The 22,402-nt window shown below is 39.9% G+C and overlaps 1 protein-coding gene and 1 long non-coding RNA gene across 2 annotated transcripts; both read right to left on the reverse strand.

Annotated features, from left to right (window-relative positions):
• Positions 1-4,497: 4,497 nt before the first annotated feature.
• On the reverse strand, positions 4,498-5,103 carry LOC131228104 (uncharacterized). Its single transcript, XM_058223939.1, has one exon. It carries the CDS (start codon positions 5,101-5,103, stop codon positions 4,498-4,500), a length of 606 nt encoding a protein of 201 aa, XP_058079922.1.
• A 2,812-nt stretch (positions 5,104-7,915) lies between these two features.
• Positions 7,916-9,077, reverse strand: LOC131237789 (uncharacterized). Its single transcript, XR_009167420.1, has 2 exons — positions 8,866-9,077; positions 7,916-8,146 (listed from the first exon to the last, which is right to left on the reverse strand). It is a non-coding gene; the product is annotated as an uncharacterized LOC131237789 (long non-coding RNA).
• Between the last annotated feature and the right edge of the window lie 13,325 nt (positions 9,078-22,402).

Here is a 22,402-nt window from a genome sequence, read left to right on the forward strand (position 1 = left end):
CTAGCTCAAACTCAGCTTGGCCCAGTCCTCAAGCCTAATTGGCTAGCTCAACTCAGCTCAGTTCAGTTAGCGGCTCCGGTAGTTCAAGCCAAGTTCACCTTGTGCAGCATTTTCATAAACACATGAATTGTACCTTCAAAATCTTATTGTATGTAAAACAGCAAACATGTATTTTATCAAACACCTTGTAAGTAATATAAAAATTAAGAAAGAAAGAATATTTGTTTTATGTAAAAATTAAGAAAGAAAGGATATTTGTTTCATATATGTATCTTTCTTGCCACCTGCCACACTTCATTGAGTCATTTCATCAAACACTTGGTGAGCAACAACTATATCAAAGTAACCGAGTCACCGAATTGATTCGATTTGAGTTGGGTTTGATCTGAGTTGAGTCGAGCTCGAGCAAGCTTGAACTCGATTCAAAATTTTTTCGAGCTCAAAAAAATTAACTCGACTTGACTCAAACTCAATTTCGAACCAAGTCGAATCAAACTTTTTCAAGTTGAGTCGAGTGAGCTAACCGAGCTAACTGAGTTCATGTACAGCTCTACCTGTGCATGACTAGAGCTAGCCGAGCGCCACCGGCAGTTTGTACATCAGTCGTACTACCTTCCTGCCCATGAACAAACGCGTTTTTACATGAAGGCCGTGCACAAAACTCCATCGGATTCGGAATTGACGCGTATTGGCCAACGACCCTGCCACTAGCCAATGGCTGGTGGTTAGTGCTCTGTGGGACCCACCATGATGTATGTGCTTCATCCATGCTGTCCATCCATTTTTTTAGATAATTTTATGGCATGAGCTCAAAAATAAGTACATCTAAATCTCAAGTGGATAACATTGCAGAAAGCCGTGTCACCATTAAAAACTTCTTGAGCCACAAAAGTTTTGGAGCAACGTGATATTTATTTTTTACCGGTGAATATATAATCTATTTTCCTATAGTGCGGTCTACCTAATATTTAGATTTGAGCCCTAAAATGTTCTGAAAAAAGGATGAACAGCTTGGATAAAACACATGCATCATGTTTTGTAGAGCATCATTTACTAGCAACTCCACCTCCAGCCATTCCATTCGGAATAGGGTTCAAGTGCAGGCGGTTTGCCTAGTTACCCGAAACCGGCAACTGAGCTGGTGTCAAAGCTTTGTAAGCTACACCATGACATATGTGTTTTATCCACACGGTTCATCAAGTTTGCAAGCTTATTTTAAAGCACGGCCCTAAAATGAGGCAGATCAAGGCTCAAGCAAGCTGGCATCAAAGCTTTGTAAGCTCCACCATGACATGTGTTTTATCAGTTGTTTATGCAGTTTGCAAACTTGTTTTAAGGCATGAGCCTTAAAATGAGGCAAATCCAACTCTCAGGTGGACCATATCAAAGGCAACAGTGGAGATTAAACACTTACAATCGAAAACCTTTTGGGTTCATAGGAGTCTTGGAGCAAGCTCATATCCATTTTTTTTCCCCTTATCAATATCTGTATGACATTATGAACACGGGGATGGTAAATAAACATTACAGTGGGTCCTCGGAAGTTTTTAATAGTGGACTATCTATCAAAACTGTTTTACGGTGGTGTGGTCCACCTGTGATTTGGATATTTCTCATTTTTAAGATCATCAACTAAAATAAGCTGGAAAAATGGATGGACGGCTTGAATGGAACACATACATCATGGTGGAGCCCACGGAGCTTTGACAGCAGCTAGCTGGATGGTGTTGGGGTCATTAGCCAGCCTCCGGTCTAAGTAGAAATCGGATTGCCTACTGAGTTACTCAGTACGATAAGACCCGGTACACTCCTATCGTACTGAGTAAAGTCAGTTGGGCCCACCTTGAATGTATGTGATCTATACACGCTTTCCATCCGTTTTTTCATATAATTTAAGAGGTTGAGCCCAAAATTGAAGTATATCCAAGGATCAAGTGGATCATACCACACGAAACAATGGGGATAAGGATTTCCACTGTTGAAACCTTGCTAGGCCCCACAGTGATGTTTATTTCTCATCCAGCCTGTTCATAAGATCCTACAGACATGGATGAACGGAAAACACAGATATAACCTTGATCCAAATTCAACTTTTTCATGTGGAGTGGTCCATTTAAAAATTTTATATGCTTTAATTTTTGCTCAAGCCCTAAAATTATCTGGCAAAACGGATGGGAAGAGCAGATAAAATACATAAATCATGGTGGACCTCAGGAGAGTAACTCACTATGCAATCCGCTTCCATCTAAGTAGGGCCTCTGTGGGGCCACTGGGATGTATGGGTTTAATTCACGCAGTTCATCCATTTGCAAGATCATTTTAGGGTATGAGCGTAGATAAGTGGGCCATAAAACTATGGATTGAAAGCCCACAGTTGAAAACTTCCTGAGAGCTGCGGAAGTTTTGATGTTCTTCGTATTTGTATTTTTCCTTTCGAGTTCCGTGTGACCTTATGAACGGATCGGATGCCAAATAAGCATCGGGGTGGCCCCTAGGAAGATTTCAACGGTTGGCGTCATTAACACTGCAGTTTTCTGTAATAGGGTCCATCTGCCTCATTTTCTAGGATATTAGTCTAAGATGACCTGAAAAAGTAAATGGACGGTACAAATAAAACGGAAACGGATTGGCTACTCTCCTGCCACCAGCCAATGGCCTGTGGTTGGTGGTCTGTGGTCCCCAACATGATGTATGTGTTTCATCCATGCCGTCCATATATTTTTCCAGATCATTTTATGATATAAACTAAAAATTAGGTATCTCCAAATCTCGAGTGGACCACATTATAGGAAACAGTGTTGAATGGGCGTCGACCATTAAAACCCTTTGGGGGCCATAAAATTTTTGGATCAAGTTGATCTTTTTTTTTTCCTTTCATCTAGTCCTGTATGACCTAATCAATAGATTGGATGTCAAATAAACAGTACATTGGGCCTTAAGAGGATTTTAATGGTGAATATCCAATCACTATTGTTTTCCTGTGGTGTGGTCCAACTGAGATTTATATCCCTCTCAATTTGTTGTTATACTAAAATAATGTGTAAAAATGAATGAACGGAATGGATGAAACATATACATCATGGTGGGGCCCACGGAGCACCGACCACAGCCACTGGGCCAATCCGTTCCCGAATAAAATCCATACATCATGGTGGGCCTACAAAGCCCTGCCTGTATAGAGTCCGTCCATGAGGGTAGAACACAGTCCGCGGACGCGGATTGCATGCTGAGGCTACCAGCATCGAGTGCCTGTGGGCCCGCCATGATACTGGATAGAGTAGAGTCCGTCCAGTCCGTCCGTGCTGGTAGAACACAGTCCGCGGAAGCGGATTGCATGCTACGCTACCAGCATCGAGTGCCTGTGGGCCCTGCCATGACATTGGATAGAGTCCATCCATGCTGGTAAAACAGTCGGCGGTCGCGGATTGCATGCTGATCGAGTGCTCGTGGACCCACCATGATACTGGATAGAGTCCGTTCACGCTGGTATAAACACAGTCCGCGGACGCGGATTGCATGTTGAGGCTAACGATAGCGAGTGCTCTTTGGGCCACACTATGATGTATGTATCTTATCTATGTAGCCCATCCATTTTTAAGGGCATAAGCGAAAAATGAGGCAGATCCAAATCTTAGGTGGACCACGGCACAGGATAAAGTGGTGATTGATCTGCTACCATTAAAAGCTCCTTGGGACCACGAAAATTTTGGATGAACTTCGTATTTTTGTTTTCATTGACCTAATCAACAGGTTGGATAGAAAATGAACATTAGAATGGCCTCAAGAAGTTTTTAATGGTCAACATTTAATCACCACTGTTTTCCTGTGGTGTGGTCCACCTGAGATTTGGATCTGACTCATTTTTAGGAAAATATCCTAAAATAGTGATCCAAAATAGATGTATGGCGTGGATAAGGCACATACATCATGGTGGGTGTCTTAGAGTCTCTCTACCGGCAGTGTGAGAAATGGAGAATGCAATCATAAGCCGCTTCTGTTTCAACTAGGATAAACGGCCGCGGACGGTCATCCATGTGAAGTTGCTGCGGTAGAAAGACAGGTGGGATCACCTTGTGAGAAATCCACTCTATTCATGTTATGTCATCAATCCAAATTCAGGACAGCTAAAAAACTCAAGTAGACCGCACATTATGAAAAAGTGAGAAAGAAAGTAAAAGGGTCAACGGATGTGAGTAGTGGCCCTATTTGTAAAACGGACATCTCTGTGATCATGAACAATGCAAGAATCTTGGAAGGTCAAAACCACTTCATGAAGCAATGTGGACGTGAGCCGTGGGCCTATTTGGAAAACGGACGTGTAACGTAGTTTCTGAAAATCCAGCTTCCTTTATCTATGATAACAGAAACCATATAAAGTTACAGAAAAATCTCTACCATTGATGATAACATAAAAGAATGGAAAGAGAAACTGCTATGTATGATTGATTAAAAAAATGTATATATACAATTGATGGATGATTTAAGATAATTTTTTCTTCAATCCTCTTTGTTGTGTACAATAAAACCCAGTTCTTGATTTTGAGGCCCATAATAAAAAACCCAAACGCGGACAGTATGGAAATTAGCACATAACTCGTTTGCATCAACCAACTCGGTCCAACTGCCATTCAAGGTATAGCATCCAGATGATCTCCAGTAGTTGAAGCGCGTGATCCAATGTCGGCCCTTATGGTCGAGTGTAACACCATCAATCCCACCGTCAGTTATCAGCTTGGATGTTTGGTGGGGTGTAAGTGCAGGAAGGAGGGTGTGGCTGATTAATGATGTGGGAAGGAGGAGACGGTTTTGACGAGGTCTGGTGTCGCTGGGTTTGAGAAGTTTATCACAGACCCATATGAGACTCGTTGCTTTCAATTGGAATTGGGTCTCGATCCAATCAGGTGGAGATGGTTTTGCAATGCAGAGGTTCTGGTAAGACGTGTTGCGGGGAGTCGGCTTCTTCTTGTTGCTCTTGTTTCTGTGGTCATTCGTCTTCCTCTTCTTCTTGTTGTTAGATGGGATGATAGTGAATGTGGGGAGAAGAGGGGAAGCAGAAGCTGCCACCTCTGCTAACATCAACAGATTACTCCAGTCGGCTTCCATTCTTTGCTGAATTCTGAGAGAGAGAGAGAGAGAGAGAGAGAGAGAGAGAGAGAGAGAGAGAGAGAGAGGGTGTTCCTGGGGTATTGAATGAAAGAGAGACTGAGCACAGGGGGTTTTTGTTGGAGAGAGGATGGAACGAGGCTTCCCTTTTATTTTGATTTTAGAAAAATCCAGATTCTTTTTGGAAAGTTAATAAGTAAATAGGTGAGAAAAGAAAGTTTCTGATTATGTAGCGAATGAAGTCTAGACGGTCAATATATAGTTTGTAGTTTAGAGTGTGACACGTGTCATTAACCAACGGATTGAAAATTCGACGCGGGCGAAAGCCTTTCGCAGGAAGTTCCTGCGCTGGGACCTAGGTGGGGCCCACTGTCGTAGTTGTGAGAAATCCTCTCCGTTCATCCGTTTTTTGAGTTCATTTTAGCATATGAGGCCAAAAATGAACCGTATCCAATGCTTAAGTGGGCTGAAAATGTGATAATTGAACGTTTACAGTTGAAATATTTGTGGGGCCAAAATAGTTTTGAATCGTGGTATTATTTGTGTTTTCAGTTCATCCCAGTAAAAATGACGTTATTAACAGTATGGATGGTATTTAAACATCACTTTCGAGCCTAGGAGGTTTCAACGGTAAGAATTTCCCTAACTACCTTTTCCTTTAGTACGGCCCACCTGAGTCTTTTATGGTCCTCAATTTTGGTTTCATCTCCTAAAATGAGTTCCCAAAACGTATGGACGGAGTGGATTTCTGAAAAAGTCAGGGTGGACTCCACCTAAGTTTCAAGCGCAGGAGCTTCATGCGAAAGGCTTTCGCAGGGAATCCGCGTCCTCTGGTGACCTGACTGATTGGGATCGACTTTGATGTATCTATTTTATCCACGCCAAGCGTAGTGAGTAGACTCTGTGGGGTCCATTTAAGGTTTTATAATTTATCTACTCCTTTCATCTATTTTCCTAGATAATTTTAGTGCCTGGGTAAAAAAAATAAAGCATATCCAAAGATTAAATGGACCACACCATATAAAAAGTGTGAAATGAACTACTGTTGAAAATTTCTTGAGGGCCAAATAAGTCTTGGATCAAGCATATATTTGTGTTTTCCCTTCATCCATGTTTTTTCTAATCTTATGAACAGGTTAGATGACAAATAAACATCAATGTGGGGCCTACCATGGCTTCAACGGTGGAAATCATTATTAACCCTGTTTCCTTTGGTATGATTCACTTGAGCTTTAGATAAGCTTAGATTTTTGGATCAACCCCTTAAATGAGTTGAAAAAACGGATGGACGGCGTGGATAAACCACATAATTTCACGGTGGGCCCAACTGAGTTTACTCAGTACGATGAGATTACGCAATCCGATTTCGTTTCGCCATATATGATACGGTTTTGGGAAGTCCCGGAATTGAAATGGTTTGCGTTTCGCTGCTGACGTGGATGGAGGATTTTATGTTTATTAGATCCAACGCGTTGATCAGGTGTGCCACCCCTCGTTAGATATTGACCTTCAAAATTATACTGATCCAAAATTCAGGTGGGCCTCACCACTTGAGCTTCATATTACCTTGATCTTTAGAAATTTGACCTTTGTATCTGTGAAAAGAGTCATAAGAATGGATTGGATGGCTTAAATAAACAATGGTGGGAGCCACACACAATTAACGGTTACCGTCCCATTTCAACTCTTTGTTATGATTTGTCCTACTTTGGTTTTGGACTGATCTGCCTTTTGGTTTTCCGGGTGAAACAGGGGCAGCACACGTGATGGACGGCATGGATCTCGTTCTTTCACACATGGTGCAAGTCATTTTGGCACGGTTCTTGAAAACTAGCCGTTAGATTTTCCCTGTAGTTTCTTACAGTTAAGAGGACTTGTTTCCAAGGTTTTTAAACCGGTTTCCATCGGAAATGGATTGGCTACTCCCCCTCCACCAGCCAATGGCTGATGGTCGGTGCTCTGTGGGCCCACTATGATTTATGTGTTTCATCCATGCTGTCCATTTACTTTTCTAGATCATTTTATGGTATGAGACGAAAAATGAGGTATATCCCAATCTGAAGTGGACCACATTATAGGAAAGTGTTGAATGAGTGTCGACCATTAAAAACTTTTTGGGGGCTATAGAAGTTTTGGATCAAGCTGATTTTTGTTTATTCCCTTCATCTAGGTCTGTATGACCAAATCAACAAATTAGATGTCAAATAAACAGTACTTTGTGCCTTAGGAGGATTTTAATGGTAGATATCCAATCACTATTGTTTTCCTGTGGTGTGGTCCACTTGAGATTTACATCCCTCTAATTTTTGGGATCAATTCATAAAATGATCTGTAAAAATGTATGAACGGCATGGATGAAACACATACGTCATGGTAGGGCCCACAGAGCACTGACCACTAGCCACGAGGCTGGTGGTAGGAGCCAATCCGTTTCTGTTTCCATCGGATGAGGATTTCCTGCGAAAGCCAGGAAGTTTCTGCACAAGGATTCTAGGTGGGTCCACCACACTGTTTGTTAGAAATCCAACTTGTCCATAGAGCATTTTCACAAACACATGGATTGCACTTTCAAAATCTCACTGCATGTAAAATAACGCAGTGGTTTTACAAGTATTTTTATAAAACACCTCGTCAGCAACATAAAAATTAAGGAAAAATTGGTATTTGTGTCATGCCCCAAAATTTGGGTACCCGAATAGGGTGTCCAGGACCCAAATTCCAGACCCGTGACATATATTAAAAAATAAAAATAAAAAGATAAAGTATGTCAATTTCATATGCATTTCATTTTTTTCCCACCATATCCCAAAGCTTTAAAATCCAAATACAAACTAAGATAACTAATTACATAATCTGTTATTACATCGATGCATAATTATTTAACTTAACTTGAAGTAAGAAAATCAAGTCAAACATTACTACATTCAGAGTTCTAAAATAAAATAAAATTTATCCTATGTAGAATGACATGCCACGTGCATCCAACCACATTCCATGCTCCACTACTAATAGTAGTACCCTGCATCTTCAAAATATTCATAACCTGAAACGGTTAAAACATAATTAGTTGACAACTCAATAGGATCACATCAATCTCGAGTTGAAAGTCTCACAAGTATTACCAAATTTAACCTCGACATATTAATCAAAATAAGGCAAACATTGGATGTAAAATCATAGTTAATAATTTGACATTCATGAATATGAAATGAATAAATTTTTACCATAGCTTTTCTAAAAAATACTAAGATTTGGAGTGGACAAAACACTCATGTGTGCTGATCCTTTTAGGGGATGACCCATGGCAGAGCACCGGTGTTGATCCTTTCAGAGTATGACCCTCGGCAGAGCACCGATATAACCTTTTAGGGACAAAAGCCCAGGGTAGTGCACCTGTGTGTATTGATCCTTTTAGGAAATCACCCAAGGCAGAGCACCCGTGCCAATCCTTTTGGGAATGACCCTGGGCAGAGCACTTGTGTCGTGCTGATCATTTCGGGAATGACCCTGGGCAGAGCACCCATAATAATCATTGCATTAAAAAAATAGTTCACATAAAATGCATCTAACTTACAAGGAATTATGACAAATATAATGTGTATGTTCACATAATGAATATTCATTATCACCACTAAATAATATTAAAATAATAATAATAATAATAATAATATTTACATTGATTCAGTCAAATAAAGAATATCTCAATGTCTAGATTATATAAGACAATTACTTATAAAATTTTCAATAGGGAATGACCCCTACCTGCTATAGAAAAATAGTGTGATGGGAGGAAAATAATCTGAAGAGATGCTGATTTCTATGTGTACTAACTTGGATTGACCAACTCTGAACTCGACCCGACTTGGGAAGTAGAACTTCATATAAATGCGTCCATCTCCATAAAAATCAGATGTTATAGAAGGATCTTCAGGTTAGCCCGTACTCGGCAGATTCAGTCAACTTGGTGGAATGGCTCGATATACGTTACCTTCACTCAGGATCTCTCTCTCCTAAAATAGTTGCGAGGGATACTGGAAAAACCGACAACGCATCATTGGGGATTGAGTCAGCGAGTCATGAACTCGATGTTGAACCCTCACGGATACTCTCCCTACTCCTGATATCTCTTTTCTTCTCAAAATCTTTTTTTTTTGTGATTTTCTCTATGGTTTTTTATAGGTAGCATGAGAAATGGGGTATAAAAATAATGTCAGGTGAGTTTAGTGGGTTGGGAGTTCATTGGACAGTTTAGATTGATTAGTGGGTCCCACCATGATGATATCATGCATGGTGGATGGGTTCACATCCGCAACCGTCCCGCAGAGAAGTGGGGAAGAGAGGGAGTCGTGGAGGAGAGGGTTGGTTTTTGTGACGCGCGTCACTTGCTTTGTTTTTTTTTATTTTTTTAAGAGTGAACCCCACAAAATGATGTGATAAATCAATGCCGTTCATTAGTTTTGCCCATCAAAGTTAGGGCATGTGCCCAAAAATGAGAGTCATCCACAGCTCAGGTGGGCCACACCAACGACAACAATGGAACCCACTGTTAAAAGAAATTGAGTATTATATTTTACCCACCTTAATAAAATTTCGTCCTCGAAATTTATATACCTAAAGGAGGTTAGGATACTTTTCTCGAATTTCTTGTTCTTGCTCCCACGATGCTTCTTCCTCTCTGTGATGACTCCACTGTACCTTCACGAGTGGTATAACCTTCGTCTGAAGTACTTGCTCCTTACGATCGAGAATGTGCACAGGTTGTTTTTCATATGTGACATTTTCTTGAATCTCTAGTGGCTCCCATTCGATGACATGAGAATCATCCGGTTTGTACTTTCGAAGCATGGAGACGTGAAATACATTATGGATATTGGATAACTGAGGCGGTAGTGCCAGCTTGTATGCTACAAGTCTTACTCTTTGTAAGATCTCGAAGGGTCTGATAAAACGTGGCGCGAGCTTCCCTTTCTTTCTAAAACGCATAACTCATTTCATTGGAAAAATTTTTATGAACACATGATCTCCCACACAAAACTCTAAGTCTCTGTGTCGATTATCTGCATAGCTCTTTTGGCGACTCTGGGCGGCGCGCATACGTTCCCGAATGATGTCAATCTTCTTGGAGGTCTCTTGAATAAGTTCTGGTCCCAACAATGTCCTTTCTCCTACTTCGGTCCAGTAGCTTGGTGATCTGTAGGGTCTTTCGTATAAAGCTTCACATGGTGCCATACCAATGCTGGCTTGGTAGCTATTATTATATGCAAATTCCACCAGCAGCAGATCATCGTCCTAATTGTCCTTGAAGTCGAGAATGCAGCTGCGTAACATATCTTCTAAAATCTGATTCGTCCTTTCTGTTTGTCCATCAGTCTGAGGGTGAAATGTTGTGCTACAATCGAGAGTAGTTCATAAAGCTTCCTATAGACTTGCCCAAAACCGTGATTTAAACCTGGGATCTCAGTCGGAGACAATGGATATTAGAGTACCATGAAGTCGGATGATCTCTTTAATATAAATTTTACTCAACTCCACTACAGATGCAAAAATTTTTATCGGAATGAAGTGTGTGAATGTGGTTAACCTATCCACGATCACCCATACAGTGTCATGGTGTCGACTTGTCTTTGAAAATCCAACTATGAAATCCATGGATATATACTCCCATTTCCACTTAGGGACCGGTAATGGTTGCAAGAGTCCTGGTGGTCTTCGATGGTCTGTCTTCACTTGTTGACACGTTGCACATTTAGATACGTACTTAGCGATTTTTCGCTTCATGTTGTTCCACCAGTATTAATGCTTAACATTGTGGTACATTTTAGTCTCCCCTGGATGGATAGTGAATCTTGATCTATGAGCCTCGTCCAAAATCTCTTGCTTCAAATCAGGTTCGTTTGGAACACATAGCCTTCCACAAAACCTAATCCCTTCATCAACGCCAATTCGTCATTCTACATTCTTCTTCCCTATTCCTTCTGCTCATTTTTCTTGTAACCAAACGTCTTCCTTTTGAGTTTCTAGAATACGCCGAATATAACAGAACAGTTTATCATGATCTAATCTCAATTCTAAAGATTTTTTTTTTAAAAAAGCTTAATTTAGCTATTCAACTTAAGAAATTAAAAAAAAAATTATTACACACTAGGGCAAGTTGTGCTGCTAGGTTACTTAGATGCGCCTGAGGTTCTTCAAGCTGGAGTTGCAGATCGAAATTTTTGATAACATTTAGCATCTCCCACTCTTTGATCATTAGGCTGGCCACAAGTCTTCATGTCTTTCTGCTTAGGGCATTGGCTACAACATTTACTTTTCTTGGGTGATATGAAATATCGAAATGGTAGTCTTTCAAAAATTTCATCCATCTTCTCTAATGCATATTCAATTCATTCTGATTAAAGAAATACTTTAAACTCTTATGGTCTGAATATAAGTCGAATTGTTCCCCATATAGGTAGTGCCTCCAAATTTTCAAAGCAAAAACCACTGCTACTAACTCCAGATCATGCGTCGAGTAATTTCGCTCGTGAGTCTGTAACTGTTGTGATGCGAATGCGATAGCTTTTCCTCCTTGCATAAGAACACATCCTAATCCTTGATATGACGCATCGATAAAAATGACGAATCTTTCTCCTTCAGTCGGTAATGTCAGAACTGGGGCAGATGTCAACCGCTTCTTCAGTTCGGTAAATGCCTGCTCACAATCTTAATCCCACTTAAAGTTCGCATTCTTCTTAGTTAGATTAGTTAGGGGTCTTGATATATTAAAGAATCCTTCTATAAATCTTCGATAGTAACTAGTAAGACCAAGAAAATTTCGCACTTTTGACACATTCGAGGGCTGCTCCCATTCTAATATTGCTTCAATTTTAGGTAGGTCCACAGATATCTCTTTCTCTGACACCACATGCCTCAAGAATTTTACTTCATGCTTCAAGAAGTCATATTTCAACAACTTGGCATACAATTAATTTTCCTTTAACGTTTGTAGAGCGGTCCTAAGATGTTCCTCATGCTCCTCATGAGTCTTGGAGTATATAAGAATATCATCGATGAATACAATAACGAATCGATCTAAATAACGTTTGAATACTTGATTCATAAGATCCATAAATACCGCTGGAGCATTTGTCAATCCAAATGGCATTACCAAGAACTCATAGTGCCCGTAACGAGTCCTAAAAGGCGTCTTGTGCACGTCTTCGTCCTTTATTCTCAACTGATGGTAACCTGACCTCAAATCTATTTTAGAAAAGAACCTTGCTCCCTTAAGCTGGTCAAATAAATCATCAATCCTAGGAAAATGATATTTGTTCTTGATTGTTACTTTATTCAACTGACGATAATCGATACATAATCTCATAGTTCCATCCTTCTTCCTTACAAATAAGACCGGTGCTCCCCATGGCGACGTGCTGGCTCTAATGAAACCCTGATCTAGCAACTGTTGGATCTGATCCTTTAATTCTTTTAATTCTACCGGAGCCATGCGGTAAGGTGCTCTAGAGATAGGTGCAGTTCCGGGCATTAGATCGATACCGAAGTCCACATCTCTCTTTGGAGGTAACCTTGGAATGTCCTGAAAAACTTCTGAAAACTCCCTAACCACGGGTATTTGTTCAATCCCTTCTTCTGATTGCTCGATTCCCACAATAGCCGACAAACCAATCGGCGCATTCCTTCTTCGTGTCCCACAGAATTTCAGTGGAGATCGTCCTTCTATGTTCAACGTAATCGTCTTCCTGAAACAATCTATCTTGGCACGATACTGGGACAACCAATCCATTCCTAAGATGACATCATATTCCCTCATAGGCATAATTATGAGATTTGCTGGTAGTATTTCATTTTCAATTATGATGGGGCATTCTTCACATATTTGCTCTAAATTCATGGACTTACCGAGAGGGGTTGCTACGATAATTTTCTTATCTAATCGTACAGGTGATATACCAAGTGAGCATACGAAGAAATAAGATATAAATGAATGTGTAGCTCCTGAATCGAATAATGCTCTGGCAAGAGAGGTGTAAGCCAAGATAGTACCTTCCACCACATCATTAGTAGCTTCAGCACCATGTTGAGGAGTGATATCTGCAGGTTGTGTTGGATCCTAATAAGTAGAAGTAATAGTCTCATACATCTGTGCAGCATCATCTTGAGGTGGCGTTGGATCATCATAGCTTCGATTTGGATCCTCATACTCCTGAAGTTGGGCTGGATCATTTGTGAATGAAGATAGAGCATAAACACATCCTTGAGCTTGAGGTCGGGGCGCCTGACTTTTTGGCCTCAGTTGTTAATATTGGGGAGGCTTGACCTATTGTTGCGATTATTAAGGTGGTCTTGGATAAGCTTGAGGGGGTCCAGGCTGTTGGTATCATGGATGTAGCTGTACAGGCCTCCGAGGATAAGGTTGTGTTGGTTCGCAGTTGACTGAATCATCTGAGGGGACGGCGGAGGTCGTTGATATGATATACATGGTGCATAATGAAGAAGCGGCCTGTAAAACGATCATGGCGGTCCTTGATTCCCTGGATATTGATGACGAGGTGGTAGAAGACAATGACGGGCAGGATGACCCACCTTTTCACAGGTATGGCAAGTCCTAGTGAATTGCATTGAAGTCGAGTAGAAGTCCAACTCCCGAGTTCTAACGCATCACTTATGCAACATATTTAATGATGATTAAATGTTGTTTGTATTAGTGCATAAAATATGAATAAGATTAAGCCAAATCAACAAAACATAATCCAGGGACGGTTGTAATACGCAAGCGGAAGACCGACTCAAATATGTATAACTTTACAAATCAATATAAGTCCCCAAAATATGTATGCATTGCCAGTCAATAATTGCATGTATTGTTTCAAAATGCAAAATGTCAAAAATGTAATAGTCCACTATAAGTATAACCTCGAAGCCCCGTCGATTCGAACGGTCTATGTAAACCCACCTAAATATTGCATATATGAGAAAACATCCTCATCGTCTGCGAAGTCCACCTCTGCCTCATCGGGGTCTCCATCTGCAACTAAAACAGAGTCTAGTTGGTGTTTAAAACATCATCGTCTCGTAACGTGAGAGTGAGTGATTAACTCGGTGGAACAATAAAGCAAAGGTTAACATGTTCTCAATTCACCAAGCAATAATGATAAAACAATACAATCAAACATCCCTAGATACTCCGATTAATGCAAGAATGGTATGTATAAATGATGCATACCCTCGCCTGCACTTCCTCTGCGATCTTCATCTAACGGACGCGCATATCAATCACTTCCTCGTGCTCTCTACTCAACTCCAAACCGCACACGTAAGGCGGTGCATGAGCGTGATTACCAAGTTCTTATTAGTCCTTTTCATATAGCAGATTGGGAAGCTAAGGAACCTCCCTTATATCAATTCCCAAACGGTGATCCATTATAGGGTTGTCAATCTAGTAAATCTCATACGATGTTATGGTTTTAGGTCGCCGCAAAGGGCTTGTCACCTTATCGAAAGCCTAGTTTGTACTCTTGTTCTCAGAAATGCTCGTCGCCTCTACGCATCTTAGCGACTGGAGGTCACTACAAAGGGCTCGTCACCTTATCGGTGTAGGCAACTCGAATACGTTGTCCCATACCACCGTATTTTGCTCACGAGGCTATGTTGTTCACTGGACACTACGGGGAGGCTCGTTACCCCAACATAGGCCGACAGCTCAACCACGGTGTCCCATACCACCATGCCCGGCTCATGAGTCTTAGTGGATCAAGGTACCAAGGTTAAAGGGGTTTTCGCTGGTGAGTTTGGTACCTTAGATTCAAGCAGTAGCGTCCATACATGGTGAACATACATCGGATGAATTGGGTTACTTGACGAGCTCGACTAGTACGAGCACACGTTGAGTTGATCGACATGAAGTGCGTAAGCACTCTGTGTGGCCTGACCACTGCCGACATCCCAAGTACGACTCGGATTCATCGATCATGTCCTATGTGGCGAAAACAACCTCAGCCACTTATTCGATGCCTGTTACCGATTGCCTGGACTATTCCATAGTCCCAAACATATTCAATTATAACAGATAATCATACAAGCTAATCAGAACAGTACTGGATCAACAATTCCAATCATACAAGCATGTGAGCATTTGATGGATTTTAACTTAAACATAAATTCAAACATACGCAGTCCCTAAGTAAAACAGACAACATGGAGGAAATCATACACATCATTAAGGTAGTTGAGAATCTTATCTCAACACCCATGTAAAGTACAATTACTACATGCCTGATCATTCAGACATCTCTACAAACACTAAGACTACATATTCCAACGTACATAGATTAATTTACTTAAAATGTATATTATAGCAAATCCTTTCACATAGGAGTTGTAACACATACAATGATCATGTATTACCAAACATCCATCATAACAGGTATTAATCATAATTCCATATTCATTCAGACATTTCAATAAACACAAGAATACACTATATTCAACATAATTCATATATGATTGTAAAGCGAAACAGAAGACTCATTTTGCATGTGAAATAGCACCCACGTCAGTTATAAATCATTAACTGACATTGAAAGCCTTGAAAATCATAACCTATACGTTTATAGTCCGCACCTTAGACCGGAAAACGGGTAATGGATTCGTTTTAGACACTTAGCCTTTGTCAACGGCGGATTGACAACCTATAACATGAATTAGGTTAGCTATTTCATAACTTACACTATCTAAACCCTAAAATAGGTTAAGATTAGATTTTCTTACTTAAGTATGGAATCGGAATCGCCTGTATAGCGATATAGGAATGGTGGTTAAGTACGTGAAATAGCGGGATCGAATCCTAGGAAGAATCTCCAACTCTCACTCTCATTTTCTTTCTTTTTCCTTCTTTTTCTCTCCTCTCTCCCCTAAGGTTTCTCAAATTCGTATGAGGTGAGAGAGTGAGGGTTTAAGGTCCTTATATAAGTCCAGGATTGATGGAAATGACCACAGGGCCAAGGTATACTTAGGTTATATCCAAAGGGCGTTTGTTTCAGGTAGCACTTCTGGTGGCCCCTCTTTCACGTGCGGTCGGACTTAAGCTCCCTAACCATGGATCTAGGTCGGTCTGAGTTTTTTTCCGATCGGGTTTGCAGATCGGCCGTGGCGGACCAATTTCAGTTAAGGTCACGGTCACTCGATCAGGGCCACAGTAGTACATGGCCATGTATGAGACATTTTTCCTGATCCGAGGGTGTATTTGGGTCAGATTTTGACGGTCTGAATCCTTATATTTGGCCCGCAAGCGACACGACTCATATTGCTTAAATTCGGATTTCATTTCTAAAGATATTCACGTTTCTCAGATGCTTTGCTCCGGGCTCAAGTTGTGTATTTATAGACACAATTAAGACTTAATTTTCGAGGGAATTGTCAAGTCCAGTAATGCCGTCATAACTGTATAGTTTTGCGGTTATCGGACTTTCAACGTGTGGTCCAGGTCCGATACGGAGTTTCGATGTGCTCCCGAGAGCAACCGGGTTTAAGGATAGATTCTAGATTTTAACGTAGTGTAGTATCAATGATACTGCACGGTTTGGGTCTTGCAGATCATATTTAAAGTGATTAGTACTAATTTCACAAGTACTCTAGTTTAACACTTGCTAATATTAACTTAATTTCTAAAGGTTTTGGTCCTGGGTGATTTCTGCCTGAGGTGGTACTTGGGTCCTTGTATGGTAAGTCCTAGTGAATTACGTTGAAAGTTGCATAGTGGCATGACTGGGTACTGATGTTGGCATCATCTTCTGCCACTTAGTTGCTTCATGTTGTGTGAGAGATGAATGGGGCGTGGTCCTGGCTCCACTTCTCATGTTCTTCCTCGGCTTGCGGTTCTTCCAATGCTCATCAAAGTCCTTTTCTGTATACGTTTTAATAAGAAATGGCGCCAGTCGAGTACGGATAAAAGGTTTCAGTCCTTCAACAAACTTCTGCCCTTTACGAAGCTCATCCGGTATGAGAAATGTCGCAAATCGTGCCAACTCTGTAAACTTTGCATCATATTGACGCATCGTCATATCTCCTTGTTCTAATTTCATAAATTTTTTAACCTTTTAAGCACGCACATAAGCTGAAAAGTATTTATTTTCAAATTTTGTGCAGAATTGGTCCATGTCCACCTTTCTATTCGCAGGTTCTCCCTGGTCGTAGATTCCCAGCAATGATCGGCTTCTCCTTCCAACATATATATTGTTAATTCAGCCTTTTGTTGCTCGTTACATCTCATAGCTGAGAAAATTTTCTCCATCTGCCTTTTCCAACCCTCAGCTTCACTTGGGTCAGGCCCACCTTTAAACGTAGGCGGTCTCTGCCTCTTAAACTTTTCCAACAAGGACCCCGTCCCTTCAGGGGCTACATGTGTCACTTGAGTCTGCTCCTGAGATTGAGTTATAAGCACTTGTGTTCCCATAAATGAGGCAAATCCTTCCATCGCTTGGAGGATCTTTTCAATAATTGCTCCTTGCCTGGCTGCACCGGGTACTTGAGTCTCCGATGCGGCCCCGAAGTTCATACTTTGATCCGTCATAGCCTATGATAAATAAAAGGGAATTATGAATTTTACTGAATAATTTTAATATTATAAGAAATTAGATGGTTCAATGTAGATACATGAAGATTTAAGAGAAGTTGAACTAAAATGTAGTTTAGAACTATGTGCAGAAATTTCTAGTCATAAGGGTGCTATTCTAATTGATATTTTTGATATTTTTAGACATTATTTTAACTTAAATTTTTTTATATATAAATATATATAAGTCTACTATACCCCTGTAAAATTTTATAATATTTTGACACCTGTAAAATTTATAAAATTTCAGAGAGTATGCACTGTCCAGATTTGGATGATTTCTAGATAGGTTTATCTTAACCTCAAACACATATATCAACGGTCAGTATTTTTAATTTTTATTTATTTTTCTTAAAATTATACTTATTAAGCTTCAATTGAGTTTTTGAATCACCTCAATTGGAGTTTTAGTTAAATAGTTATGATTTTTCAAAGTCAAACATTTTATATTAATTATTACTGCCCAACCCAAGAAATAGTTAGAAAAATTCTCAAAAAATTCCTAACGTCCATATTTGATTTTGTATGTTAATATACAGCCTAAATGGGATCTAAGTATTATATTATAATAGATTAAAATGTCATACGTATGTATTCTAAATTTTTCATCTCCTAGTTAAGACCATTTAGGAAGACTTAGAGTTAAATCTCTATTTTAGGTCCAATGTTAAGATCAACCTGGCTCTGATACCAACTTGTCACGCCCCAAAATTCGGGTACCCGAATAGGGTGTCCAGGACCCGAATTCCAGACCCGTGACATATAAAAAAATAAAAAAATAAAAAGATAAAGTATGTCAATTTCATATGCATTTCATTTTTTTCCCACCATAGCCCAAAGCTTTAAAATCTAAACACAAACTAAGATAACTAATTACACAATCTGTTATTACATCGATACATAATTATTTAACTTAACTTGAAGTAAGAAAATCAAGTCAAACATTACTACATTCAGAGTTCTAAAATAAAATAAAATTTATCCTATGTAGAATGACATGCCACGTGCATCCAACCACATTCCATGCTCCACTACTAATAGTAGTACCCTGCATCTTCAAAATATTCATAACCTGAAACGGTTAAAACATAATGAGTTGACAACTCAATAGGATCACATCAATCCCAAGTTGAAAGTCTCACAATTATTACCAAATTTAACCTCGACATATTAATCAAAATAAGGTGAACATTAGATATAAAATCATAGTTAATAATTTGACATTTATGAATATGAAATGAATAAATTTTTACCATAGCTTTTATAAAAAATACTAAGATTTGGAGTGGACAAAACACTCATGTGTGCTGATCCTTTTAGGGGATGACCCACGGCAAAGCACCGGTGTTAATCCTTTCAAGGTATAACCCCCGACAGAGTACCGATATAACCTTTTAAGGACAAAAGCTCAGGGCAGTGCATCCATGTGTATTGATCCTTTTAAGGAATCACCCAGGGCAGAGCACCCGTGTCGACCCTTTTTGAAATGACCCTGGGCAGAGCACCCGTGCCGTGCTGATCATTTCAGGAATGACCCTAAGCAGAGCACTCGTGAGAATCATTGCATTAAAAAATAGTTCACATAAAATGCATCTAACTTACAAGAAAATACGATAGATATAATGTCTATGTTCACATAATGAATATTCATTATTACCTTTAGATAATATAAAATGAAAAATAATAATAATATTTACATTGGTTTAGTTAAATAAAGAATATCTCAATGTCTAGATTATATAAGGCAATTACTTATGAAATTTTTAATAGGAAATGATCACCTACCTGCTATGGAAAAATAGTATGATGGGAGGAAAATAATCTGAAGAGATGCTGATTTCTACATGTACTAACTTGGATTGACCAACTCTGAACTCGACCTGAATTGGAAAGTAGAACTACATATAAATGCGTCCATCTCCATAAAAATCAGATGTTATAGAAGGATCTTCAGGTTAGCCCATACTCGGCGAGCTGAGTCAATTTGGTGGAACGGCTTGATATACGTTACCTCCACTCAGGATCTCTCTTTCTCTAGAATAGTTGCAAGGGATTCTGAAAAAACTGACAACACATCATTGGGGATTGAGTCAGTGAGTCATGAACTCGATATTGAACCCTCACGGATACTCTCCCTTCTCCTGATATCTCTTTTCTTCTCACAATCTTTATTTTGTGATTTTCTCTATGGTTTTCTATAGGTAGCATGAGAAATGAGGTATAAAAATAATATCAGGTGAGTTTAGTGGGTTGGGAGTTCATTGGACGGTTTAGATTGATTAGTGGGTCCTACCATGATGACATCATGCATGGTGAATGGGTTCACATCCGCAACCGTACCGCGGAGAAGTGGGAAAGAAAAGGAGTCGTGGAGGAGAGGGGCTTTATTTTTTTTTTTTTGAGAATGGGCCCCACGAGAGTGATGTGACAAATCCACACCGTTCATCAGTTTTGCCCATCAAAGTTAGGGCATGTGCCCAAAAATGAGGGTCATCTACAGTTCAGGTGGGCCACACCAACGGCAACAGTGGAACCCACCGTTAAAAGAAATGGAATGTTACAATTTGTTTCATTTACGTACCTTCTTTGCCACCCGCCACACTTCGTTGAGTCATTTCATCAAACACTTAGTGAGCAACAATGATTATCAAAGTAATTGAGTCATCCAAATGGCTTGATCTAAGTTTGAATCGAGTTGGGTTCAATCCGAGTCGAGTCAAGCTTGGGCAAGCTCGAACTTAGTTCAAAAATTTTTTAAGCTAAAAAAATCAGCTTGACTCAGTTTTGAACCAAGTCGAACCTAACGTTTTCGAGTTGAGTTGAGCGAATTAACCGAGCTAGCTCAATTCATGTACAGTTCTACCTATGTGTGAATACAGCTAGCCGAGCTCCACGTGCAGCTTGTACATCAGTCCTGCTACCTTCTTGCACATGAACGGACACACGTTTTTACATGGAGGCCACGTGCAGAACTCCATTGGATTCAGAATTGACGCGGATTGGCCAATAACCTGCCACCAGCCAATGGCTAGTGGTTGGTGCCTTGTGGGACCCACCATGATGTATGTGCTTCATCCACACCATCCATCCATTTTTCTAGATCATTTTATGGCATGAGGTCAAAAATAAGTACATCTAAATCTCAAGTGGATGACATTACAGAAAGCCATGTCACCATTAAAAACTTCTGGAGCCACAAAAGTTTTGGATCAAGGTGATATTTATTTTTTTCCCTTTATCAACAGGTTGGATGTTAAACAAACATTATGATGGGCATAAGAGATTTTTATTGGTGGATATATAATCTATTTTCCTATAGTGTGGTCCACCTGATATTTAAATTTGCCTTATTTTTGGGACCAAGCCCTAAAATAATCTGGAAAATAATGAATGGATAGCTTGGATAAAACACATACATCATGATATAGCTCAACCACTAGCCACTCCACCTCCGGCCATTCCAGGTTTAGTGCAGGCGGTCTGGCTACTTACCCCAGACCGGCCACTTAGCTGGTGTCAAAGGCTTGTAAGCTACACCATGACATATGTGTTTTATCCACATCGTTCATCAAGTTTGCAAGCTTTTTTTAGGGCATTTGTTTTATCCACACTGTATATCCAGTTTGCAATGAGGCAGATCAAACGCTCAAGCGCGGGCCCTAAAATGAGGCAGATTGAACGCCTCAAGCGAGCTGGTATCAAAGCTTTCTAAGCTCCACCATGAAATGTGTTTTGTCCGCACTGCTTATTCAGTTTGCAAGCTTATTTCAGGGCATGAGCCCTAAAATGAGGTAATTCCAACTCTTAGGTGGATTATACCAAAGGAAACGGTGGAGATTAAACACTTACAATTGAAAACATTTTGGGTCTACAGTAGTTTGGGAGCAATCTCATATCCATTTTTTCTCTTCATCAATATCTGTATGACCTTATGGACAATTGGATGGTAAATAAACATTACAGTAGGTCCTAGGAAGTTTTTAATAGTGGAAGATCAATCAAAACTGTTTTACTGTGGTGTGGTCCAACTGTGTTTTGGATCTTTCTCATTTTTAGGATAATCCACTAAAATAAGCTGGAAAAATGGATGAACAGCTTGGATGGAACACATACATCATGGAGGAGCCCACAAAGCTTTGACATCAGCTTGCCGGCTGATGTTGGGGTCAGTAGCCAGTGTCCGGTCTATGTAGAAATCGGAGTACACTCTTATCCTACTGAGTAAACTCAGTTGGCCCCACCTTAAATGTATGTGGTCTATGCATGACGTCCATCCGTTTTTTTCATATAATTTAAGGGGTTGAGCCCAAAATTAAAGCATATCCAAAGATCAAGGGGATCATACCACACAAAACAATGGGGATAATGATTTCCACCGTTGAAACCTTGTTAGGCCCTACAGTGATGTGTATTTGTCATCCAACCTGTTCATAAGATCATACAGACATGGATGAACGGAAAACACAAATATAAACTTGATCCAAAACTTCTGTGCCCCCGAGAAATTTTCAATGGTAGAAGTTCAATTCAATTGTTTCATGTGGTGTGGTCCATTTAAACATTTTATATGCTTCATTTTTAGTCTCAATCCCTAAAATTATATGATAAAATGGATGGGTAGAGCAGATAAAATACATAAATCATGGTGGACCTCACAGAGTAACTCACTATGCAATCGACTTCCGTCTA

The sequence above is a fragment of the Magnolia sinica genome, chromosome 2 (assembly GCF_029962835.1).
Source record: "Magnolia sinica isolate HGM2019 chromosome 2, MsV1, whole genome shotgun sequence".
NCBI classification, from domain to species: domain Eukaryota; kingdom Viridiplantae; phylum Streptophyta; class Magnoliopsida; order Magnoliales; family Magnoliaceae; genus Magnolia; species Magnolia sinica.

Bases quoted from the DNA above. Each gene is read 5' to 3' on its own strand.
- LOC131228104 (XM_058223939.1), bottom strand. From the start codon at position 5,103: ATGGAAGCCGACTGGAGTAATCTGTTGATGTTAGCAGAGGTGGCAGCT.